This window comes from Heteronotia binoei, chromosome 7 (assembly GCF_032191835.1).
Source record: "Heteronotia binoei isolate CCM8104 ecotype False Entrance Well chromosome 7, APGP_CSIRO_Hbin_v1, whole genome shotgun sequence".
NCBI lineage: Eukaryota > Metazoa > Chordata > Lepidosauria > Squamata > Gekkonidae > Heteronotia > Heteronotia binoei.
The window spans coordinates 71,780,627-71,807,333 of record NC_083229.1 but is presented as its reverse complement, the minus strand read 5'-3'; the positions used below and the strand labels follow the sequence as shown (position 1 = coordinate 71,807,333).

Here is a 26,707-nt window from a genome sequence, read left to right as displayed (position 1 = left end):
GGGGAGAGGTTCTGGGGGCTTTCAGGAAAGGGAAATAGAAAATAGTAGAACTGGAAATGAGATGTGCTCTGCAAATCCTTGTGGGTTCCCACTTGTTATCTACTGCTGTAGATGTTTAATCTTATTATTACATTATCTGAGTGAATAGATTTTATCCATTTCAAAAGAGGATACATGAGTAATTTCCTCACTTCTGATATTTCATAGGATATTTTTTCACCCTATTGTTCCTCAGAAATTCCAATTTTTCTGTTGGAAATGTTGAATGGGGGACACACAGAAGACAAAAATAAGGAAATGGGGAAGATTAAAGACATAAAGGCCAAAAGAAAAAAATGTTTTGAGTCTTTACATCTTTAGGCAGGATTCCCCATGGCCCAGCACTGTTGCTTCCATGCCAGCCATAGCACATAGTCTTTTCCCTTTTATTATCTGAATGGAATAAGTGATAGTAAATCTACACGTTGCAAAGTGAGAAACCGTGAAGCTGTTGATGAGCAACAAACTTCAGCCTCCCAGTTTCCTACAAACAGGCATGACCATTAACCCCCAAAGTGAGCAGAAGCCAACACAAAATTACTTTTAGAATCTTAATCTGATGCTAAACATTCAGATTCTCTTGAAGCCTAGCATGTGTTTTTCCCCCTGGAAATGGAGACTTAACATCTATTTTCCCAAGTATCCTTTGTTTGTCTTAAGAATTAACTTGTTTCTGATAGAAGAGATGTCAGCCAGAATGGAATAAATACTCACTTAGTTTGATGAAATACAGATAAGAGAATCTCTAAAGCTGTAAGAGCTATGCTGTAGCTAGTGAGTCATTGCAGGTCAAGGATAATACTGCTTGGAAATTGTAACATAAATAGTTCTTTAGAACTAATCTCTTGACCACTCTGATGATGTCTTGTTTCTAGTTTGAAAGGCAGAATGGATTTGCTACAGAGATGGTGGCCCTATGGATGATTCTGATTAATCACACTCAGACCGTTTCACATGATGTATTTTGTATTCAGAAGCAGATTCCTGAGCACAGATGCAAAATATTCTGTCAAACTGGGAATGCTGCCCAGATTATTACCTCATGGCTTTTCCTTCCAAACTACATGTGAACAATGGTTGGGAAAGGATCCAGCTTTTACTCACATGTAGTTTGAAGGGCCAGGAGATATGCACATAGGCAATCACCTTAATGCCTCATAACAGTGTTCGGTATTCAGGAATCCAGTTTCAAGTACAAAATAATATATTAATTAACCCTCTATTTACATTTGACTACTTGAGGAGTCTTTCACTACTTGTCTTATTTCCCCATAGAATAAGGGCAGCTTTGCACATTTTCAGAGTTGCTTACAGAGGTTACATGAGTGATTTCCTCACTCTTGACATAATATACGAGGGAAGTTCTTCTGCATAGTTAATTGCATAGACTTCTTATATAGTACAGGATGTGCAATTTGCCATGGAGCATTCCTTTTTCCTTTGTGAAATGTCCTGAAATAGCAGAATACGGTTGGACCATTTCAGTCATCACCAAACAGTTTACCCTCTGTTTGAATGTAAATTACAGTTTGCTATTATATCTAAGGTAAAACAATGTCAGGGACCACGGTTGATGATAAACCACTTGACAAAATAAAAGACACAGTGTGAATTATATTAATAGACAAAGTATTGTGTTTTCTGTTTTTCTTCTTTCTCTTCTGCTAGAAATAATTAAGTTAGTATTAAGGATAAAAAAAATTATATCTATCTTTTCTGCTTATGTTTACTCTCAATATTGTCAAATTAACAAATTAGTTCTTATTTTTAATATTGCTAAAGGTAAACGGTTAGTTCTATCTTGTAGTTGGGGGTTTTTTTCTGCTTTTCACGTTTGTATATACTGAAGATGAATAGCTTGAATTTATATCATAGGCAATAGAATAGTAAAAAGTATTATGAAATAATAAGACTGTAGAATTTAATGGTTATATTGGGCTAAAATTCAAAGACTTGCCGGTAGAAAGCATTTGGTGTTATGCTTTGACGTAGAAATGTAACTGATTTTGTTGCTTTTTTCTGTCTATTGTTTTTCTATCTTGTTCCCCTCCCCTTTCTTCTTTTTTTTTTGCTTCTGTATCCCCACATTATTCGGCCTTTTTATACCCAAACAATAAAAATTTGAAATTAAAAAATTAATCTATTCAATAAAAATCCATTATATATTGTTATCCACCATGTCAATATAATAAAGACCAATATGTGACTCTCATGTAGTCTCTGTAGTCTTTATATGCAATATAGAGTTCATAAAGTTGATGTAGAAAATCTCAAGAGGTGATGCTCACTCTGCAATGAGCTAGTTCTCAACAGTGAGCTAGTTCTCTGGCCATTTCAACTATTCTGTCTCAAGAACCATTTGCTCTTAGTTGCTGTAGTAGAGTCATATAGTAAAGTCCTCAATCCTTTTCCTAGTGCAAGTTACTGCTGCGCACTGCAAATGTATTTGTGCTGTTGCTTCATGCAACCCTGGATCTCTTCTAATTAACTTAGAATGCAGATTAGTTTCATGTCTCTCTGGGCAATTGCTCCTATCTACAGATGAGTTCTTAAGCATGATAATGACAATAATTAATAATCATTGTATGGCATTGTGTGTGGAGCTCTGAAGATTGTCTGGCAGCCTTGAGTTCTTTTAGCATTATGCACCACTGGATGGCAAGCTAGACTTATTTGGGAAAGTTGGAAAAGTTACAAAAAATCATTGGTCAACAATAAATAATTCACACTCTCAATGTGTGTACATGCATTTGAATTAGTGCAAATATAAGACCAAAAAAGACAAAAAAACAATAAGGTATTTGTACTCTCCCAAGTCATGCACTTTAAAGTTTCTACATAGGAAATAGCCTTAACCAAGTTCATAAATAAGTGCTGTAGGGTGGAGTCCTTAAAGGTTCCACTTGTGGCGTTGTAATGGAGAGAAAAAGGAGGAACCATATAGAAAGGAGTCCTCACGGTTTCGCTTGTCTCATACTTCGTCAGCTTCTTTTCTCACTGTTTTCCGGAGCCACAATAACTTTGTTTCAGACACGGATCGACGCATGCTCTAAACCTTTGCTGCCGGCTCTCCAAACAGTGAATTTATGAAATGGAATTCCAAGAAGAATTTATAGATAATAAGAAATTACTAGAAGCAATGAAGAGACAAGCTGAATTGTCTAGGTGCCACTGCTTTCCATAGTTTGCCCCCCAAGTCGGAATAAAGAGACGGACACAATTAGATTGGTGAAACTATGGGCCACTTTATTAAATAACACGGCAAGGGCAACTGAACTGCGGCCAGGTCAGGGCCAGGGGTCTCCTCAGACCGCTCCCCTGCCTTTTTCAGCAGGCGAGAGACCCGGCCCCCCAGCCGGAGCTGTGAGCCACAGCTCCCGTTAGGCAGACCCAGCAGGGAGGCTCGCACCGGAGGGCCCAAACACCAGACGCGAGTCTCAGCGAAAGGCACCCATCCAATTGAGTCTCCAGGACAGTCTGCATTCACACACCTCGGGCCACACCAAAGGTTGATCCTGCCAGACCCCTAACTCCCCAAAAGGGGGAGGCTAACCGGTCCTCCCCAGGCCACATGGTGCCATAAACCCCGTAAAACCTGCCCTAAAAAGTGACCAATCTCAACAAAGGCACCAACCTGAAGCCAATTCCTCAATCCACTAGTATGTTATGTGGGGTAGGCAAAAAACACCCCCCAGTCACCAGCCAAACAGCCGGGGAGTAAAAAATTCCTACCCGGCCCCTCAACAAAGAGGCGACCAGCAATTGCCCATATAACAAACAGGGCAGGCGGGAGGGCCAAGCTTGACGAGAGGACTGAGGAGACGAGGTGCGGAGGCTTCAGAACAGCCGCAAAAGCCCCGCCTCCTCCAGACGCGCTTGGAAGCGCGCCGAAACGTCCGCTCTCCTCCAGGGGGGCAAAATTCCCCCTGCAGCCAAGCCGCGATGCGTCAGGCTGCAGGAGGCTCCGTTCCTTTCCTGTTTCCAAACATATCCCTACAACTTTAAGGCTGACAAGCCATTGCCATTAAAAAAAATCTCTCAATGTATTTCTTCCTCACAGTTGGAAGACAAATCAGTTTTTATTTATGTAAACAAAGTTTTATGGGGGTACCATGGACTGCCAAAAAGACAAATAAGTGGGTTCTAGACCAAATGAAGCCTGAACTGTCTCTAGAAGCTTAAATAACTATGTTGAAGCTATCATGCTTTAGTCACTTTATGAGAAGAGATAAGAAGACAAGAGTCTCTGGAAAAGACCATAATGCTTGGAAAAGTTGAAGGCAGCAGGAAAAGAGGAAGACCTGACATGAGAAAGGTTGACTCAATCAAGGAAACCACACCCTCAGTTTGCAAGACTTAAACATGGCTATTAACAATGGGACAGTTTGAAGAACATTAATTCATATGGTTGCCAGAAGCAACTTGACAGCACTTAATCCCTCCCTCCCACAACACCCCTTCCCCCACTATCCCATCCAGGCATCAGACCTGGGCTAGCAGTACTAAGACAAATTACACAAGTCTGTGCCAAAGTTCAAGAGCTTACAAACCAAGCAACCAGCATATAAAGTATTTCAGTAAATACACAAATCTAGGTGGAAAACATTAAAAATATTTCCCCAGACTTTCATATGAAGAGAATTAGCGGTTCTGTATTTGAGTCTGGAAAGTTAAATGTGGCCCCAGCATTTGTGATTTGTTTTTTTTAGATTGTCGTCACCTATAGTGTTTCCAGCTCTGATTGCAGATGTTGGGGGGGAGCATGGAAAAGGGGTTGGAAAGGGGAGGAACTGCAATGGGGGTATAATGCCATAGAGTCAATCTTCCAAAGCAGCCATTTTTTGCAGGTTAATTGATCTATGTTGCCCTGCTATCAATTGTTATCCTAGAGCTCTCCAGCCACCATCTGGGGGCTGGCAACCATAACAGATTATTTCATAGGAGGACTCTGTGGGAGGGTTCTTTGACTTGTTAAAGGCTAGTATTTATTGTGGTGAATGCAGTCTAGGGCTAGGTGTTGCTAAACATGCTTATAGAAGTATAGTTCCAAATGCATAAGTAAAGAGGGAAAAATGCCTTATCTGTAGACTGATTGCATATAGGGATGGTGGATGACATTGGGTGTGATCACATGAGCAGTTTGGCTCGCCATAGCCACCCCTCCCCTCCGGGTTAAATGGGCACACATTGGTTCCCATGCCCCACTCGCCCTTGTTGTTAACCATTCAGTCATGTTCAACTTTTGGCAATTCTGTGGGCCAGCTCCTTCCATATTTTCCAATCTTGTAGTGTTTCTTTGAGTTGTTCCATGCTCAGGCTGGTGTTGAATTTTATGGTGTTTAGCTACCATGTTCTTTGTCAGACTTGTTTCCTTTTGCTACTAACCAATCCAAGCATAATTGCTTTTTCTAGTGAGTTCTTACGCATGACATGGCCAAAATAAGTCAGTCACAGTTTTGTGATTTTTCCTGCCAATGGTTTTATGCATTGCAATACTTGCTTGTTTGTCACCTTTGCTGTCCAAGGAATGTGCCCTTACCTCATGCTAAAATTACTCACACGCAGATTAAATAGCCACCACCAAATTCAGGTGTCTTCCCTGATGAAGTGTTTCCATGGTGGATTTATGGCTGTCTGATCACTCCAGCATGCCATGGAAACACATGAGTGAGTGGTGTGATCATTCCACTCTATTTCCACTTCTGATGTGTGCTTGTCTGCTTCTGTGCAGGCATAGCAGGAATTTGGAGGAATGCCCCCCCCAACCCAGCCACAGGTCTATGGTTGCCATGCATTGCCAGTGTGAATGGCTGACCATGGGCCCCTATGATGCTGGCTTAGCGGCCGCCGTCTAATTGATGCAAAGTGACACAAAATTAAGTTGCTTTTTAAAAGCCGAGATCCTGCCACAGCAACCTGCCTGTCTGATCGCACCCATTGATTCTGCATAATTGCTGTTTATGTGATCCTTTATGAGTTCAGAGGAGCAATTCAGCTAGAAGTGCCTTTCTTGAAACATTTACTGTTCAAACTATGTATTGTAGTGTTTGAAGCTGTATATTTTCTTTGCAGTCCTTCACGTGTGCCGCTCTATAGAGAAGTGTTCGTTACAACTTAATTATAAGCATCATATTCTGAGTTCTACCTTGCAACATTTTTTGTTTTTCATTATTTTATTTAGAGACTTAGTTAGCCAACCATTTCTTGTAAGCACAATCGTTTTGTGTAGAAATGCAAAACAACAGCAACAAACGACTCAACTGAATAGAATAGGTTTGCAATCTGTTTGCATTGCATCTACCATGCTGATAGAACAGATTGCCTTGATTATTCTGCAGCCACTAGGGTTGCCAACAAAATCTTCAGGCTCTGTAATTCATTGAAATACAGACTTAGAAATGGAGTTTTGGAACTATTTTGAGAAGTTTACCTGCCAGTGATCATCTGTCAAATAGCATTCCGACGTAGAACCATTTGTTATATGTTTGGCTGGCTATGGAGATGCTCTATTAAGGCTTTGTTTTAATTTATTCAGGCTTCCAAAATGTGAATGAAGTTCCTTTTGAATGTCACATAAATACTGGGAAATGAATACAGTACCCTTTTCCCTAAACAATTTAAAGAATTTTAAAAAGATAAGAATACAATTCCTGCTTGGATACTATGGTTGCTGGGATTACCAGCCTCCAAATGGGGCCTGGAGATGTCCAGGAATTACAGATTATTAGCATACAAAAGAGATCAGTTTCCCTGGATAAAATGGCTGCTGGTGTGTGTGTATGGACTGTGTGGCATTATACCTTGCTGAGGTCCATCCCATCCCCAAACCCTGCTCTTCCCAGGCTTTACTCCCAAATCTCCAGGAATTTTCTAACTCAGAACTGGGAACTCTAGTGGTTGCAGAATTCTTTCTTAGCTCACATCTGTGCCTCATACAGGCAGTTTCTGATCAGGAATCCAGAAGGATAGTGTCTCCATAGTGGACAGTGCCAAACAACAACCCTTAGGGCTGTTAAACAATGAGTTGTTGTTTTGAACACAGGCAAAATCCTATGATTTAAACAGTGGTAAAATAATTTCTGTAAGAAAGCATCCTGCCTGAAAATGAACCCATTATGAAGAAAACTGGGTTTTTTCAACATGCCTTATTTCATGCAATCATGTATCTCTGAGAATGACTCAAAAATAATAAATGTTCAGATAATAGTGATCTAGTAAGTAGTTATGCAATTACATGTATGTAGATAAGTTCTAGTGCCTTGAGTGGGATTTATGCATGAATCTCTAAGGTTGGAGGGAGGGGGCTAAACAAACCAATGATTCTATCCAAAATATCATTTGCTTGAAATTGAGCAATCCTCTCCATTCCTTAAAATAGAACCTGTCTCTACAACTTTAATATTCATCCTGAAATTCTGCCCCTAGGCATGGGTGTGTGTGTGGGAACAGTGAAGACTGATCCCACTATTAGTGGAAGTCTCTTTTGCTAAATCCTCAGGGCCAGATGAACTGCATCCAAGGGTTCTAAAAGAGCTTCTGGATGTAATTTCTGAGCCTCTGGCTATTATTTTTGAGAATTCTTGGAGAACAGGAGAGGTGCCAGAAGATTGGAGGTGGGCGAATGTTGTCCCCATCTTCAAGAAGGGGAAAAAGGAAGATCCGGCTAACCACTGACCTGTCAGCTTGATGTCTATACCTGGAAAAGTTTTAAATCAAATCATCAATCAGTCCATTTAGAAAGGATGGATGTGATTATTAAGAGCCAGCATGGGTTTCTCAAGAACATGTCATGTCAGACTAACCTGATTTCTTTTTTTGAGAAAGTGACTACCTTGCTGGATCAGGGGAATGCTGTAGACATTATTTATCTTGATTTCAGTAAGGCTTTTGATAAGGTTCCACATATTATCCTTGTTGGCAAGTTGGTAAAATGTTGTTTGGCTCCTGTTACCGTTTGGTGGATCTGTAACTGGTTGACAGATCACACCCAAAGAGTGCTTGTGAATGGTTCCTCATCCACTTGGAGAGGAGTGACAAGTGGAGTCCTGGGACCTGTTTTGTTCAACATCTTTATAAATGATTTGGATGAAGGAATAGAGGGAATACTTATTAAATTTGCAGATGATACTAAATTGGGAAGGTTGCAAATACAGTAGAAGACAGAAACAGGATACAAGATGACCTTGACAGGCTGGGAAACTGGGCTAAAATCAATAAAATGAATTTTAACAGGAATAAATGTAAAGTTCTACATTTAGGTAGCAAAAATCCAATGCATAGTTATAGGATGGGGGAGACTTGTCTTAGCAGTAGTATGTGCAAAAAGGATCTAGGGGTCTTAGTGGACCATATGCTGAACATGAGTCAGCAGTGTGATGTGGTGGCTAAAAAGGCAAATGCAATTTTGGGTTGTATCATACTTCTGTATGTATGTGAAGTGATGGTATCGCTTTACTCTGCTCTGGTAAGACCTTGCCTGGAGTATTCAGTTTTGGGCACTACATTTTAAGAAAGATATAGACAAGCTAGAACGGGTCCAGAGGAGGGTGACGAAGATGGTGAGGGGTTTGGAGACCAAATCCTATGAAGAAAGGTTGAAGGAGCTGGACATGTTTAGCCTGGAGATGTTTAGCCTGAGAGGTGATATGATCACCATCTTCAAGTACTTGAAGGGCTGTCATATAGAGGATGGTGCAGAATTGTTTTCTTTGGGCCCAGAAGGTAGGACCAGAACCAATGGGTTGAAATTAAATCAAAAGAGTTTTCAGCTCAACATTAAGAACTTCCTGACCATTAGAGCGGTTCCTCAACGGAGCAGGCTTCCTCGGGAGGTGGTGGGCTGTCCTTCCTTGGAGGTTTTAAACAGAGGTTAGATGGCCATCTGACAGTAATGAAGATCCTGTGAATTTAGGGGGAGGTATTTATGAGTTTCCTGGCATTGTGCAGGGGTTGGACTAGATGACCCTGGAGGTCCCTTCTAACTCTATGATTTTATAGATGTTTGGAGCAATTAATTCCATGCAGACATACTTGAATATGTTAAACTATTCATTAGATTTATTGACAATAGCACACAGCTATATGTCTGTACCAGTAGAGCTAATGAATCTTTCACATGTCATCTCCACCCACAAATTCCTGAAATAGGTGAACATAAAATCCTAATTTATAACCTAGGGGCTGTTCAGATGTCATGCAAAACTATGGGGCTGGATGCAGTGGTAGATTTCTACTAATGGAAGAGGGTAGGCCTCTGACTTTTCCCTCATGCTGTTCCTGTTTCCTTTGCCCCCCAAGGGTGGCCTTTCATTCTGCACTGGGACAGGGAGGTGAGAAAGTCCCCATTTTATGGACAGAATGAAATCTCTTCTGACAGAAACTATCACTGGATCCAACCCATGGTTTAATTAGCTATGAGTGATTGTTTGAACACAGGCCACTCCACCCATTGTGGCTGGCTAGGGCACCGCAAACCAGAATCTATACCATGATTTGAATTCAGTTTGTTTACCACAGTCAGTCCTAACTATTTTTGTATGGTGTATGAAGGTGAATATTCTGGCTTTTTCTCCAGTGCCGTGTTTACTGGTTGGGGATAGCAGCTTGGGTCTGTGCAGGAGAAAAAGCCAAGGCAATGAAACTAGTGTTTGCATCAAACTAGGATCTGAATGATTGTCTGTGAGCCTCAACCTGGTTTTACAAGCTAACTGTAGTTCAAAAGAGCCCCGTGGCGCAGAGTGGTAAAGCTGCAGCATTGCAGTCTGCAGCTCTGCTCATGACCTGAGTTCGATCCCAGCGGAAGCTAGGTTCAGGTAGCCGGCTTGAGGTTGACTCAGCCTTGCATCCTTCCGAGGTCGGTAAAATGAGTACCCAGCTTGCTGGGGGGAAAGTGTAGATGACTGGGGAAGGCAATGGCAAACCACCCCGTAAAAAGTCTGCCGTGAAAACGTGAAAGCAACGTCACCCCAGAGTCGAAAACAACTGGTGCTTGCACAGGGGACTACCTTTACCTTTTACCTGTAGTTCAAATAAAATGAACAAACTGAGCCATACTGGAGGGAAAGTCACCAACTGCCTAGATCTTAGAGCAGTGAATAATGAGCAAAACCCAGATTTCATTGTTTGCATTCTACTTTTGAGTTTCTTCCAAAGAGGTGGGGGTATATTATCCAGACTGTTATTTTCTATTTGTTACTGGGGAGCAGTTTCCTGCTGTCATGGTGACAGTGTCCATTACATAGGTGATTTTGGAGTACTAGATAACAGCTTCTGGTATCCTGGTATATCTCTGTGAGATGAATTTCTTTTTCAGAAGGTGGCTTTTTTGCATTATAATTGCTGTAACAAGGCTATTTGTAGGATTGCCAACTTCCAGGTGGTGGCTGGAGATCTAGTACAACTGATCTCCAGGTGACAGAGATCAGTTCACCTGGAGAAAATGACTGCTTTGAAGGGTGAATTTTATGGCATTATACCCCATTGATGTCTCTCCCTTCCCCAAACCGCAGCCTCCTTTGGCTTCACCCCCAAAATCTCCCAAGTATTTCACAGTCTGGAGCTGGCAGTAGCAAACCTACCAGTGTTTTTTGAGGAAATAGGTCAGACTTCCACATAATCTAGATATGAGATTTATTTTATGTTCTGATGTTAACATTTGCTGTAGGCCAGTTAGCTTCAGTAAGTACTCCCTCCTTTTGAACCCTCAATTAAACATTTTACTAGAGGAAAAAAAATGCCTGAAGGAGCATGTATACACTCCTTCATTAACAATAAAAAGACCTAAGTATAAAGAAGTAAAGGAATTTGATTTTTTTCTTACCAATTGAACATAAATGTAATTATATATTCGGTTTCCAGCAGAATAATTTTTAATTATGGAGCAACAACAGAACTCAGGGCAATGCTGACTCTTTCCTTTGCTGTAACACAGACTTTCTAGCTGAAAGAGTTACAGCTTGACAGCTCTTGTGCTCTGTGCAGGTTGTAGATAATAAGAAAGCAACTTGCCAGTTTGAGATGAGTGGTTCTCAGTGCATTTTGTTTTACTGTAGGCTATGCAGCTGCCTTCTTGGCATAAAGGTTTCCAGATCAGCTAACTGGGGCATGAGTTTTTGAGAGACACCTCCCTGTCATTTGGCTTACTAGTGTACTATGGATTTAAGAAAACTGAACCATAGGTGATTTAATAGGTACAAAAAAACACATAGAGTTCTTATCTATGTCAAATAAAAATGCAAGTGAACTTAAATGTTTTAGAGTTAATATTTTGGTTTCACCCTGGTATGTAGTACTGTAAAATATAAATGCTAAACTTTCCCTAGCCCCAGCTGGTTGAACCTAATAAAGGCTCAAGCACCATGCTGACACAGAACACAGAAGAGGGGCGGGCGGTGGGGAGAAAATCCTGGTAACTGCAGAAAGTATAGAATTGCTGAATGGGCTTCAAAATCTGTCACACAAACTGTAAAGCTGATTCTGCTGGGAAATTTTTTAATGAAAATATTCTTTTAGAGCATCCACTTTAATTGTTTTGAGACAGGTATAATGTGTTTCATACTTGCCATATCAGATTTACATATACTGAAAGAGTGCAAAACAACTCTGTAATGTAGAAAAATAGATAGGGAAAGACACAAATTTTGATAAGCATCGAGCTAGAGGCAGCTAGGAAAAGAGAGTGCTGATTGATAGTTTGGCTGCTTGAGAGAACAGGTTTTCTGGATAGAGGAAATGTAATAGATTTACAGTGCAATCCAAAGCAGAGCTACGCTTTGAAGTCAACTTTGTTTAGGACTGCAATGTTTGATGACTTCTGGATTTTCAAAAAATATGAAATTATATTATTCAGAATGAACAAGATGAGCATGTATTGCAAATGGGGAAAGAAGAAGGTTTAAAGACAAAGGATGTCTCTAAATGGCTAACTTCTTTGTCTGGCATGTAGTAAACAATGATTTGAGGATCAATTACTGCTGGGATAGATGATTCAGCTGACAGAATTTTCTTTTTTGTTGTGGTTATTCTTCTGCTCTAAATTTAAGCTATTTTTAAAATCAGACTATATTTACGATATCATTTTAAAATTTTACTATTGTATACATTACACTACATAATAGCTTAATACAAAGAAGAAAAAAGAAGGAAAGGATGTTTATAATAGTTCATTAAAAGTTAGGAGGGCGTGTTTTATCTCTTTCATTCCAGTATGTAATAAAACTAAAAAATAATAAAAAATTGTCTATCTTTCAGAAAACTTATCTGTATGCTGCAGTTATGTGTTTGCACCCTATGGCAGTATGTTAATTTAGTTGATAAGGCCACATTTCAAATATGATTAAACCAATCTATTTATAGGTGGGAGTTCTGTTCCCCTCTCCCCCCCACCCCCAATGCTGCAATAACCAGCTTGACAGAGTTCATACTAAATATCTGAGGAAACTAGCAGTCCTTTTAAACATCCTAACAGAATTGTTTAACAGTTGGTCGTATATTGCTTCATAAAGTGTTACTAATGAACCGAATCACATTTTGGTAAAATATGTTTACTGGACATGTCCAAAATTTGCATGGCGTCAACCACATCTTCAATAAACGTCTCATAAGTTTCTGTACATAATCACTAATTTATGAGATATTTATGCTATGGTTGAACGACTTTGCCTTGAAGACCTGCCTGAGAATCCCAAACCCTCCCTCCTTAGGCTACGAGCTGATTTATGCTTGCCTGCAGAGTCTCATAGATTCAGTAGGGGTTCCAGAATGCTCTCTGGGAGCTGATTCCCCCTGGCAGTTTCTTTGGATGAGCTGGTGTAAAGGACTAGCATAGCTGGCTCTCTGAAGCCATTAATGAAATCAGCCCCGATGCCCTCTTCACCTTCATAGTATAGCAAGGAGCTAAGGCGTCTGAGATGAGAACTTAGGCAGCTAGACTGAGCTTGGTGGCAGAGTTGTGAAGCTGCAAGAACATCTTATAGGACATTTATGAAAGCCTATGAGATGGCAGTGAAGGCAGTAAAGAAGGATTTCTTCATGACCTAGATTGAATCTATAAGCTCTTCTATTAGACTATAAGCACAGTTGTTTAAGGTAATTTTATCTTTAATATCTCTCACTGAGAGATCTCAAAATATTTAGGGATTCAACTATCCACTGTGACCGTGAGGTGTTTGTGAGCTTTTTTTGCTGATAAAGTCTTGTTGTTCTGCTATGATCTACCTGAAGTTGACAAGATCCTGGATGCTGTGAAGTCTACCACTTGCCTTTTTGATCTGCGTTCGTCATGGCTGGTTAAGGCTGGTGATGTAGAACGCAGGCTCCCCTGGTGGATGTTTTAAATCTGTCCCTGAGTTCAGGGGTCTTTAAAAGAGGCAGTGGTAAGGCTGCTCTTGAAAAAAAAAGCCATCTTTAGTTCCTAGTGATCCAGCCAACTACTGCCCAGTTTCAAACATACTGTTCCTGGGTAAGGTAGTTCAGAGAGCAGTGGTGATGCAGCTCCAGACATTCTTGAATGAAACCTCGGTTCTGGATTCCTTCCAGACTGGGTTCTACCCTGGCCATGAGATGGAGATGGAATTGGTTACTCTCACGTATGGATCAAGGCAGGTCAGTGCTGCTGATATTGCTTAACTTATTGGCACTGTTTGACATGGTTGATTACAGTTTTTTGAACCACTGCCTTGCCTATGTGGTTGTACAGGGGACAGCCTTGCAGTGGTTTAACTCCTTTCTCCCACATCAGGGACAGAGGGTGGTGCTAAGGGTGAGGGTTTCACTATGGTATCCATTGGTATGTGAAGTCCCCCAGGGAGCTATCCTCTCCCTTATGTTAGTTTAACCCCCTTGAAACATATCTTCAGGACTGCTTGTCCTGGTACGTCCTCCATAGAGTGTTATGCTTGAGTGACCAAAATCTGCAGGTGATCCCTGGCCCAAAGAGCATTTGGGTGTCCTTGACTGGAGCCAGAACCATTTTGGCCCTGGCTCCAGCCTGGTGGAACACTCTTCCAGGATAGATCAGGGTGCTGCAGGATCTGGTACCATTCTGCAGGGCCTGTAAAACAGAGTTGTTCAACTTTGGCACAGAGTCAAGGGCTGATGACACCCAGCTCTGTTGATGAGTGGCTGGTTGGAAGCTGTCCCAGAACATTTGGCCAGGGGGTTGGATTGGTTGGTTAAAACAGAGCAGGTTGAAATGCAATCCTGCAAAGACAGAGGTCCTGTGGTTGTGCCGGAGGGGGGATGGGTTGCCAACTCTCCTCTCTTGACTGGGTCCTGTTTATAGCTGGATCATCCATGAAGAGTTTGGTAGTGATCCCTTTCAGTGGAAGCCCAGGTGACAAAGGTGGTTAAGCTGACGTTTTCCCATCTTCACTAGGTTAAACAGTTGGCCCCATACCTTTTGCTCTCTGACCTAGCCATGGTGATCCATGCAACTGCCACCCCCAGGCTAGATTGCTGCAACTCTCTACATAGGGCTTCTTTGAAGTTGATCCAGAAAACGCAACTAGTCCAGAATGCAACTGGGAGGGTGTCGACACTCTGTTTTAGATCATATATCCAGCCAGTGTTCTATCAGCTGTACTTGCTCCAGATTAAGGACCAGATCAAGTTCAAGGTTCTGGTGCTGACCTTCAGAGCCCTTAATGGTCAGGAGCAGGCATATCTTCAGGACTGCCTGTCCTGGTATGTCCCCTATAGAGCATTATACTCGAGTGACCAGAATCTGATGATGATCCCTGACCCAAAGAGCATCTGGCTGTCCTTGACTGGAACTAGGACTATTTCGGCTCTGGCTCCAGCCTGGTGGAACACCCTGCCAGGATAGATCAGGTGCAATTCTGCAGGGCCTGTAAAACAGAGTTGTTCAACCAGGCCTGTGGTTGAGGGCAGTATCAGGCCCCTAGCTGATAAGCTATAGCTAGTTTCTGGCCTTCCCCTCCCCCCTTCATCCCTTCTCAGATATTTGCTTATTGTCCCCCTGTACAAGTTTTTACACCATGTTGAATAGAATAGAAGTTTTTACACCATGTTTATAGAATTTGTTTTATTGACTTTATTGTATTTATGGACTGATAAGTTATATTTTAGGTTTAAATTGTATATGTAAATTGTATATTTATAAGTTATTGTCACCCATCTTGAGTCATGCTCAGGGAGAACAGAATACAAATTTAATAAATAAAATAAATATACCACTCATCAAGATTAGTTTCAAGGTGACATTTTCCCATATTCATTTTCATTCCTGTAAACCCAAACCAATTTATAAATCATTCTTCCATTTCTTCAAGTAGCTTAGAGTAGTATCTAACTATAATAACAGTGAGAAAACCTGAGTGGTGATTCCACTGTGGCTCGGGGGCATTTGCGGCTCTTTCACATATATTGTGCGGCTATCGGAGGTCAAGGAAGAACTTAATGCAGCCTTACTCTCAAGTAAACTTGCTTAGCATTGGAACCTCAGTCAGCCTCTGAGCACTGATCCATATGTAGGTGAATATTTCCACCATGTGTGAATTGGCGAAGGGGGGAAAATAGGTCACCCCTGTTGTAGGCTGAACTTGTATTGAGCAGCGGGTTGGACTAGTCCAATTGCATCATGCAGTAAACTGAAGGTCGAGCTGAGCAACCTTCACTGTGCCACAAGCCAGCATGTTAAGACCACACATTTCAGTGATACAAATAGTGGGCATTATTAGATCACACATTCCATCATCTAGAAGTCAAGCTGAGCAGTCCAAACTGTGGTACAAGACAGCATTGTAGGGCCACACAGTTCAGTGATGCAAACAGTGGCCATTATTAGATCACCCATTCCATCATCCAGAAAACTGGATGTCAAGCTTATCAGCCCTCACTATGATACAAGCCAGGGTGATAGGGCAACACAGTTCAGTGATGCAAACAATGGGCATTATTATATTACCCACTGTAGGTCTGGCCAAACTGTGGCTTGGGAGCCACATGTGGCTCTTTCACACATATTGTGTGGCTCCCAGAGGTCAAGGAGGAACTAGGTGCAGGCTTACTCTCAAGTAAGCGTTGCTTAGCATTGAGAACTCAGTCAGCCTCCTAAATCTGACCTGTATGTAGATGAATATTTCTGTTGTGTGTGAAGTAGGGAAGGAGGGGAAATAACCAGGCTTGCAAACTCTTCTCCTCTGCTACAGAGGTTGCCCAGAGACCTAGACAGCAAGAGCCAAAGGAGCCACTGGAAGGGGGGATGGAATTAAAGAGGGTGGGGCAGGGTTCTCTTTCGTTTCATAGATCTTGTAGGAGCTGTATTTACAAACCTTGGTGTCAAGGCAAAGAGAGATGCAGAATGATGCAAACGGTGGTCAATTATTTATGTGGTACATGGGTGTTTCCTTCTCCCACTGGTGCCAAAAAATAGTACTCTAACCTTCCCCTATGCTGGTCTTAAGCGGACTGTTATTCCAAGCATTTTTAAAAAGTGACCTTCAAGCATGGTTCTGTTGTCGTGGACTAGATGGGTTGCTTTGGCATTGATTTATTTTGTCATTGTCAGCTGCTTTTCTCTTGGCCCACTGAGAACTTTCATAGCAGTGGATCTAATCTTAATTCTGGAGAGGCAATTGGTGGCATTTATTTTGTGTCATGGATCTGTCTTTTGCCCATGTCTGAGGGAAGTAATGGACAATAGGATATATCCCCAAGCTTCAAATAACCTAGGCATTTTGGAAGTTTTTAGGGTTTTTAAAAAAGTTGTTTTAATGTAACCTGGATGCTTTCTGATTTAAAAAAAATCAGTATGTGTGAGTGTGCTGGTATGCATGCATGCATGCATACACAATAGCTTACTTTCCCCGAGTCTCTTGGAAGTTGCACTTGGAAGTCTGCAACACTTTTGCTTTGGTGGTCTGAAATCCTGCAGCCTATTTGTAAACAGTAATTTGGTACTTTAAATTTGTTCACAGAAAATTACTGTCAGTATTGCTGCACTTCATTGATTTAAATAAGGGTGGTCTTTGTTTTTCAGTAGTTCATATAAGTTAATGTTTATTGTGCATAGCCATAGGTTGTAAATACTTTTCATCTTATGTGCAAGAGGGAACTTAGGGTGATTTTCCTGTGATGATTTAAAGCCAAATGCTCTGCTGAATCATCTGTACAGACAGAAATAAGTTATCCATCAAAAGGCTAAATATTGTGTACAACAACTTTATGCATGTTTTAGGTGCTGCCAAATCCAGTCCAGCTTCAAAACCAGGATCGACGCCGTCTCGTCCATCATCAGCAAAAAAGACACCACCTAGCAGCTCTGCCTCCAGATCTGATAAAGATTTGGAGACACAAGTTATACAGCTCAGTGAACAGGTAACATGCCTAGGAACAAACACATCTGTGAATGATTCAGTGAAGATGCTAAACAGGGATTGATGGTATAGATTCTGTAGCCAGTGGTGGGGTACATAGTGCAGTGCCCCACCAGCTCCCCCATCTCACCCCAGTCTTCAGTTTGGAATATTGGCAGTCCAGGTACTGCTGAAGCTGTGCTGCTGCCATCCCAAAGCGATTGCTGTAACCCTCTTCTGCTCACCCCGGCAGCATGAGCAGCATATGGCTTAGTTGTGCCCCTGCATATTCTACACAGACAGAAAAACCCATGAGTTAGCAGTCCATAATAATTAAACATTGACTTTGCGAACAATAATACATAGAAGAAGACTGCAGATTTATAACCCGCCCTTCTCTCTGAATCAGTCTCAGAGCGGCTTACAATCTCCTTTATCTCCTTCCCCCACAACAGACACCCTGTGAGGTTGGTGGGGCTGAGAGAGCTCTCTCAGAAGCTGATGGTGGGGAGGGACGGTGGCTCAGTGGTAGAGCATCTGCTTGGGAAGCAGAAGGTCCCAGGTTCAATCCCTGGCATCTCCAAAAAAGGGTCCAGGCAAAGAGGTGTGAAAAACCTCAGCATGAGACCCTGGAGAGCCGCTGCCAGTCTGAGAAGACAATACTGACTTTGATGGACCAATGGTCTGATTCAGTAGAAGGCAGCTTCATATGTTCATATGTTCAAATGCCCTTTCAAGGAAAACTCCTACAAGAGCTATGGCTAACCCAAGGCCATTCCAGCAGGTGCAAGTGGAAGAGTGGAGAATCAAACCCGGTTCTCTCAGATAAGAGTCCGCGCACTTAACCACTGCACCAAACTGGCTCTCAAGACACTGTTATGTAAATACCATACTTTAAGCTATGATTTCTCCATCTTATCAATTGGCCATTATTATTCCTAGAATAGAAATGGGGGTAGGTGACTGAAGTTGAGAGGCCTACCTAAAGTCTGAGTTGAAAATGCAGCTAGAGTTTCATGTTTTTAACTATGTTACTTCAGATTCTATAGCAGGGGTGGCCAAACTTGCTTAACATGAGAGCAACAGAGAATAAATGTCAGGTGTTTTAGAGCTGGGAGGGAGGAAGGAAGATAGAGGAGGAGAGAGGTGGAAAGAAAGCAACTTTAAATGTGATTTAAAGACACAAATGCCCCCCAAGCCAGCTGACAGGGTGGTGGGGGCTTCAAGAGCCTCACAATATTTGTGAAAGAGTGGAGGAGTGGGCTAGGCCTACCCTAGCCCACTCCTCTACTTGCAGCTGCTGGAATGGCCTTGGGTCAGCCATAGCTCTAGCAGGAGTTGTCCTTGAAAGGGCAGCTGCTGTAAAAAGCTCTCTCAGCCCCACGTACCTCACAGGGTCTCTGTTGTGGGGGAGGAGGTAAAGGAGATTGTAACCGTTCTGAGACTCTGAGATTCAGAGTATAGGGCAGGATATAAATCCAATATCATCATCTTCTACATGTGGTTCCCGAGCCGTAGTTTGGCCACGTTCTATAGCATGGATTATGCCATAACAAATGGTGTCTGAGCTATGAATATTAAAACAACCACTTCTACAAGAGACACATGTGACTTTTCCACTGAATATAGCATATGGACTGTTTTTTTTTTAAAAAAAATCTTTCTAGAACATTTCAATTCATTTTGCTGCCCCAAGTTTCTTCCTTCCATTACATTTCACCCCACAAGGGTGGAAGATGAAGCAGTACCTCTGCAGCCATCTTGGAACCTTGGTAGATAGAAAAGACATGGATAGAGAGATAAATCATTCATTATTCTGTGTGATAAAATATGTAAGAGCCCCACCACCGCCACTAAAAAAAGTTCATTATTTCCACTAGAAGAAGTACTGGGGGGATATGAGTCTCCCCTCCCCCCAGTTTTTATATTGTTTTTCTCAGCTTTGACATCTCTAGTTTGAGTGTAGTGGTAATGCATTATGGGCAGGGCTGTTTTTTTGAGCAGGAATGCAGAGGAACACAATTCCTGCTGGCTTGGTACCAGGATTTTGACTTAAGATGCAAATGAGTACCTACTGGGCATTTTATACACAAAAGCCCTGTTGGAAACAATGGTGACACCAGGGGGTGTGCCCTAATATGCAAATGAGTTCATGTTGGGCTTTTTCTACAGAAAAAGCCCTGATTATGGGACAAGGTTTCCAATTTTTTTGAGCCTGAGGGAACGTTTGGAATTCTGATACAGCATGGTGGGCACAGCCACAAAATGGCTGCTGCAAGAGGTGGAACTAGCCACAGAATTACTGCCTCAGTGAACATTTTTGTGCCATGGGAGCAGATGCTGCCAAAGTAACACTTTAAAACAGGAGTGTCAAATGTCCAGCCCAGGAGTCAGAACTAGCCTATCCAGGTCTTTAATCAGGCCTATGGGGCTGTTTTCTCCCCCTTTCCCTTCTCCTGTTCTTGCCCTTCGAAGCTCTGAGGCTGCCAAAGTTCCCAGTTCCTTCTTTCTTGTCTTTGCAGGCTGAAGCAGGAAGCAATTCTGGGCTTGCAAACCTACAAAGAAAATGTAGAATTGACTTTCCATTAAAGTATCTGGGAGTAGTCTATCTGAGCATGGAGACCTTAATGGAAAATCCATTCTGCATTTTCCTTGCAGTTTTGTCTGTGCTGCAATGTATTTTAATGCCGTGGAGCTCAGTTTCACTTTTCAGTGCTTATATGACCAGTTGGAAGCTGTTCCTTGCTGGAGTTATGTGGCCTTGCAAATAAAGGGTTAATGCTTTGAGCCTGCATGTATCTGCTGAATGGACCTGAGAAACTGGTGCCTAGTGAGTACTGTAACCTGGGAACCCACAGCCAAAGGGGGGGATATTTCACTGAGGAGCCATTGCCAATCTGAGTAGACATGGGGGCAGGGGGAGAAGCTTGCAATGCCCAGCCATTTCATATTTTCCTAAGCCCAGAACATTTTATATTTCAGGTTTATATTTTTAGTTTCTGCTGTGATCCTTATGCTTTTTCTTGATGTTTTATTTGTAAAATTGCATTGCCAAATCCCACTATTTTCCCATGTTCCCATGTTAAACAAAACATTGCAAGAGTTTTAAGTATCTTTAATTGTGTCTCTCTGGCTGAGAACAGATGGGCATTGAAAGCCACCCAGAGGGGGCGGGAGGCAGGTGGAACAAAAAAGTGCATCCATACGCACACATCTGCCAGGAGTCAGCTCGAAAAGGCACCACTTTGAAAGTAGTGCCTTTTCACTGGGGTGCCTCCCCAGCCATCTGGAAGGCCAGGAAGCACCCAAAGAACACCCAGAGAGCCGCAGACGGGATGTGTGAATGTTCCAGACACTCCTCGGGTGCTCAAAGCCCACCCCTTTTCCGAGCACAGTCTAGAAGCTCCAGGGCACTCTTATTTCTGGCTGGCTCTCTTTGGGGTGGCTTGCAGCCACTCCGAAGTGGCCATCTGCTGTTAGCTTCTGTATCTTTGGTAAAGTTTTATTTCCACTACCTGGCATTACATTTTATGATGCCCGGCCCCACAAAATCCCATTTATATCAGATCTAGCCCTCGTAACAAATGAGTTCGACATCCCTGCTTTTAAAAAAATCTGCACAGCCAGTCACATTAGCAGTAACTAAACAGAAGCCTTGTTGGACAAAAGCTCTGTCTGACTTTGCCCACTTTCTACAAATATTTGGCAGGAACTAGGAAAGGTGTCAATGGATGCCATGGTGCCCACAGGCACCATGCTGGGGCCCCATGTTATAGGGAAACATAAAAACTTATGCTGAATAATTTACAGTGTAATATTTCATGTTGTTCTAAAATCATATGAGCCTTCAATCTACCTATCAGCTGATTTATGTTGTCAAAGGAATTATTCAGTGATACAATGTGCTAAAGAAGTACTATCTTTTTACAGGTACATTCATTAAAACTTGCACTTGAAGGTGTGGAGAAGGAAAGGGATTTCTATTTTGGCAAACTAAGGGAGATTGAGCTTCTATGTCAAGAACATGGCCAGGAAAATAATGACTTTGTCCAGCGATTAATGGAAGTTCTCTACGCTTCAGAAGAACATGTGAGTCTGAGATCATCATCTGCTTTTCAGTCACATGGATGTACATAGCATGTTTTAAAGTAACGTAAGACTTGATTTTGTTCAAGTAAAGGAAGCACGGTGTCAACGGTGGAAGAACCACCAAACCACGGTGGAAGAATCACCAAAATCACACTATGTAATATTACATAAAGCAATACATATGAAAAAATATGAAATTTAATGTGTATTAAATCATATTATGTGACAAATAGTTCAATTTAAATAACTTTACTATAAGTACTATTCTCTTGTCCATCTAAATTCAACTCAAAAAGATTACCTCCTTTTTGTATAATCACCCTTGGGCTCTTTGTCTATGATGAAATCGCCACTTGTGATCCAATGGGTGCCCATTATTAGTCTGTTTTGGCAGATCTTTCTCAAGAATCACTCATATCAGTTTCAAGAATTGCCCTCTTCAGATCCTCATTCTGAGTTGTCCAGCAAGTCTGATTGAATATATTTTAAATGGAATGCAGGAGCAGTTGCTGTGGGGATATGTAGAGCAACTCTTTAAATTATCAAAGATTTCAGGTTTTCACAGCTGGTAACATCATTAGGGTTTGTAGAATCTTTCGGGCTCAAGTGCCGTGTTCTACTGGAGAGAGTTTTTCTTCCAGACGTTTCGTTCTCGGCTGCGGAGAACATCCTCAGTGGCGTTGCAACCAGAGCAGGCACTCTGACCTTCTTGGCTGCTGTGCATTGAGTGGGGCCAGGGCTGCTGGAGAGCTGCTATTTCTAGACTGGAGGGGGTGTGGTGAAAGGGCAATAGGTTTGTGGATGTGCCCATTGTTTGGTGGGGCTTCCTGGAAGGGTAGTGATAAGGAAACTGGCTGTTGAATGTGACCATTGTTCTGTGTTAATTGCTGGGAGGGTTGGAAGGGGTGTGAAGAAAAGGAAGATGATTGTTCAAAAAGGATCGCTGTGCTGGACAAGAGAGGATTTCTGAACTGACCAATCAGATTCAAATAGGCTAAAAGGATTGCTGGAATGAAAAAAAAAAAGCTGAGGGGAGTTTTAAATGTCAACAAATAATGACAAATGGGGCATCTGGATTTTGGAGGAAGAAGGAATAGGAGGTATCCTGGTCAAGTCAGGGATTCCAGGATGAACTGTAATGATTGATTTTGACAGGTGGGGGGTTGGGTGCTGTTCTTAGATAAAACAGTGGGGTTGTTCAAGCTGTCTAGTTATTGAATGTATGGCAGAACAGAAGGACAAACACTCCTCCTAGATCTGGTAACTGGATTTCTGTGAGGCTTTTGTGAGTTTTTTTGTGGAGAAACTCCTGTTGCTACGCTGTGATCCCCCTGCCAACTTTGTAAAAATATATACAAAAGGAGCAGGGCTTTTTTTGGTAGCAGAAACTCCTTTGCATATTAGGCCACATGCTCCTGATGTAGCCAATCTTCCAAGATCTTACAGGGCTCTTAGTACAGGGCCTACTGTAAGCTCCAGGAGGATTGGCTACATCAGGGGTATGTGGCTAAATATTCAAAGGAGTCCCTGCTACAAAAAAGTCCTGAAAAGGAGGATGTGTGTAGTGAGGTAATGTGCAACTCTCCAGCCTGAGGAACTTGTTAGTGGCAAGGTGGTATAAAATAATAAGAGAAAGGCCTGGATCAGGGGTTGTGAACATAACATTTTATGGAAAGGGACAAAGTGCAGTGTCTTATCATGAACATATGAAGCTGCCTTGTACTGAATCAGACCCTTGGTCCATCAAAGCCTTCTCAGACTGGCAACGGCTTTCCAGGGTCTCAAGCTGAGGTTTTTCACACCTATTTGCCTGGACCCTTTTTTGGAGATGCCAGGGATTGAACCTGGGACCTTCTGCTTACCAAGCAGATGCTCTACCACTGAGCCACTGTCCCTCCCCGAATCTTAAAATGTTGAATCACAGAAAACACCAATATTGAATTTTTTTTTTTTTAATTTAAGAGTTTCACAAGATCTTTCATGAAATTGTGAGAAACCATACTTTGGTAGTAAGGGCCATATGATTTGTATGTGTGAGGAGAGGACCCAAGATCAGTCTCTGGCATTTTCTCTGTTTCCTCCTAACAGTTCCTGGGTGCCCATTCTACTTATAATTTATTGCATGAGGTAGCAGATCAGTAGAGGAGCCATTTCTGTGATCATCATGGTGCTTCTTGAAGCCGCTGTGACTATGGAAATCCTTAGCTGTGTATCTATTTACCAGTATCTATTTGTGCAGTAGGCTTAGCTACATTGTGACGTGTTCTGCAGTGGTGATGTAGAAAAAAGTGATGGATCATTCACTGCTGTTTTGTTCCATAAACTGCCATAAACGAAAACTGCTGCTGCTTCCTAGTTTGCTGAGTCATATAAGCAGTAAGAATTTCATAGTGTGATGATGCTAAGGTGCCACACACTCAATACAGTTGATTATGTAATGACAACATAAAGCTAATTCAGAGAGAGGATAGGAAGTATTGCCCTAATTCTAAGTGGGGAGGAAGGAAGGCATGCTCCTTTTTTATTCTGCCCTACAAGGGGAGAGAATGAAACCAGTCTTGTGACATATGAAGATAGGGAGCATCGCCTAAGAATATAAGAACATAAGAGAAGCCATGCTGGATCAGGCCAGTGGCCCATCCAGTCCAACATTCACGGTCAAAAAAAGCAAGTGCCATCAAGAGGTCCATTGTTGGGGCCAGGACACTAGAAGCCCTCCCACTGTTGCCTCCCCAGCACCAATAATACACAGCATCACTGCCCCAGACAGAGAGTTCCATCTCACACTCTGTGAGCCGTGGCTAATAGCCACTGATGGACCTCTGCTCTGTATGTTTATCCAATCCCCTCTTGAAGCCATCTATGCTTGTTACCTTAATAATTTGGGCCTTATTCCTTTACCCCCCCACACACACAATGATCAAACACTTCTGTCCCTCTTAATGTGTTCCCTGAAGGAGCTAGAAGGGGGCAGGGTTGCTTTTGATGGGGAGCAAAAGGTTTTGACAAAAGCACCTCCTTTTCCAGCATGGCTTTAATCTGGATTTCAGAAATGCAGAGTAGATATTAACTGTAGGAGTTTTACAAGAAAACAATTATTTTCAACAAAGCAAGCTTTTAACTTGGGGTTAACGGAAATAAACAGATTATAAAATTAGATTTCATGTTCAGGTGCTTTGTGTTTGTACTGTACTTGTGTATTTACAGTTTGACTCTTTTAGCAAAGCAATTCAAAAATCATTTCTATCATGATTCTGACATACTGGCAATTCCTCCATAGGAATGTAATTGTATTTTGGTCTGTAGGTAACTAGTCAACCCTGCTTATTACCCAGTACTTGTGTCACATGACTCCATTCAAGCTGAATCTGAATTGGGCTAGGATCCGGGAGACCCGGATTTGAATTCCTACTCTGCCATGGCAGCCTGCTGACTGACTTTGGGCCTGTTATTCACACTCAGCCTAAACTACCTTGTAGGCTTGTTAGGATAAAATGGAAAAGAAAAGAATGATGTAAGATGCTTTGGGTCCCACTGTGGAGAAAGGTGGGGTATAAATGAAACAAATAAATCCAAAAATAATTAGTTTTAAAAATAGCAATAATAAATATATCTTAATTAAGAGGACTGCTTTCATGTTAAATTAGTAGAATTATATTTGGTTCACATGAGGAAAATGCACAGTTTCAATAAACATGTGGAAATGGATTTCCCATGGTTCTGCCTCCCTGCAAGTTTTTAACACCTGTCTCCATTGCTCACCTCCTACACATATTTTCTAAAGTCTGCATTTGATATCAAATTTGAGTTGTGCTGGAACTTCTGTAAAAGTCCTACATGTTCAGAACAGTCATACTGTGCTTAGTAGCTTTGTATTCAGATACATTTAATTAATGTTTTCAGCAGCATAGAGGGGAAGAATCACACTTTTAGTGTCTTCTGTTTTTTTCCTATTTGTTACACAGGAGAGCCACGCAGAAGACCATGAAGGCGAGGAACAGGTTCATGAACAGCCCCAGCAGCAGGAAGAGTACTGACCACCTGACACATTGGATAATTTTCATTTTGTGTGGGAACTTTCTTCTGAAAAATAGAACATGTGTGGCCTCAGACTTGAAACCAACCACTCTCAGTCTGCCATCAACATAAATGTTCCATAGTGAGTGTCAGCCAGTTGCTGCATTCTGTGCCCATCCTTTGCCAAGATGTGTTTGCAGAAGTCTTCTGTCGGAGTTTGCACCTGAGAAGGTCTCCAGGCTGTTTCCACCACTGCAACTTCACAATTTGGCTGCTTGAGATTTATTCAGCTTTTTAAAAAATATATAAATATATAATATATATTTATTTTTTCCTTTTGTCTTAAGTATGATACGTTTGTAATTTGTTAAAAACTATTTATATGGGCATCTCTTATGGCAAAAAAGTATTGTTCTGTTTGGTTTCCTCACATATTGTGGTCTTTTTGGTCTGCCTTGTGCATAAATTTAGTCAGTGTGAAGAAGGGGAAGCAACTAAAATTACACTCAGATTATACCTGTTCCCATTTAACACAACACATCACAAGAAAGCAACTTTTTCCTATCTTAAAAAAACTTTAATCCTCCTGATGTTTACACCAAAGCATGTTAGAAAGCTGCACAGTATATCTTCATTTGTGGAAGATAGATGCCTGCTCAACCATTAGATTGAGAGTTTGTAAACACTTCCCCTGCAACTAGAAACTTATTTCTTCCTATTTGGTATCTGTTGGTTCAAGAAAAGTCTTGACCATTGTATGTCTGCCTGCAGATGACGCTGAGGTTCAAGCTTCCACAGCTAGAAATGGGGATGCTGCAGAACAACCGCTTTCTTTCCCCCTTGCATTATGTGGAGGATGAACATGTTCACGATGATACACTTGGCTATGCTGAACCAGTTACAAGCACAATCACATGTAATTTCCCTTTGCAGTCTTTTAGTCACCTTTGAAAGATAATGTTAATTGAGCACCTGTTCCACACAGTTGCTCCGTGTCAGTTTTCAGACATACGTTTTGGAGGTATATTATCTGGATATGAGAATAATTATCTAAGATATGAGAATAATTATTATGTGGTCTGGCTGCGACTACTAGATGGATTGAGAGTGCAGAATGTTGGCTTGCAGAAATGTTCATTGCCTTGTGTTTCAATATTACCATTCTTGTTAATCTTGCACTTGGATGATGGCATTTTATAAATAGAAATATAGCAAATCATGTATTAAAACATTCCTTATTTCTTAAA

The 26,707-nt window shown here is 41.6% G+C and overlaps 1 protein-coding gene across 3 annotated transcripts in view; it reads left to right on the top strand.

The window, feature by feature from the left end:
* Positions 1 to 26,707, top strand: part of MAPRE2 (microtubule associated protein RP/EB family member 2) — a 138,227-nt gene extending 111,520 nt beyond the window's left edge. For all 3 annotated transcript variants that reach the window (XM_060243834.1, XM_060243833.1, XM_060243835.1), the window contains 3 exons: positions 17,237 to 17,376; positions 21,285 to 21,443; positions 25,409 to 26,707. In XM_060243834.1, the coding sequence (XP_060099817.1) occupies positions 17,237 to 17,376; positions 21,285 to 21,443; positions 25,409 to 25,480 (371 nt within the window). In that variant the 3' untranslated portion in view covers positions 25,481 to 26,707. The remainder of the gene's footprint in view (positions 1 to 17,236; positions 17,377 to 21,284; positions 21,444 to 25,408) is intronic.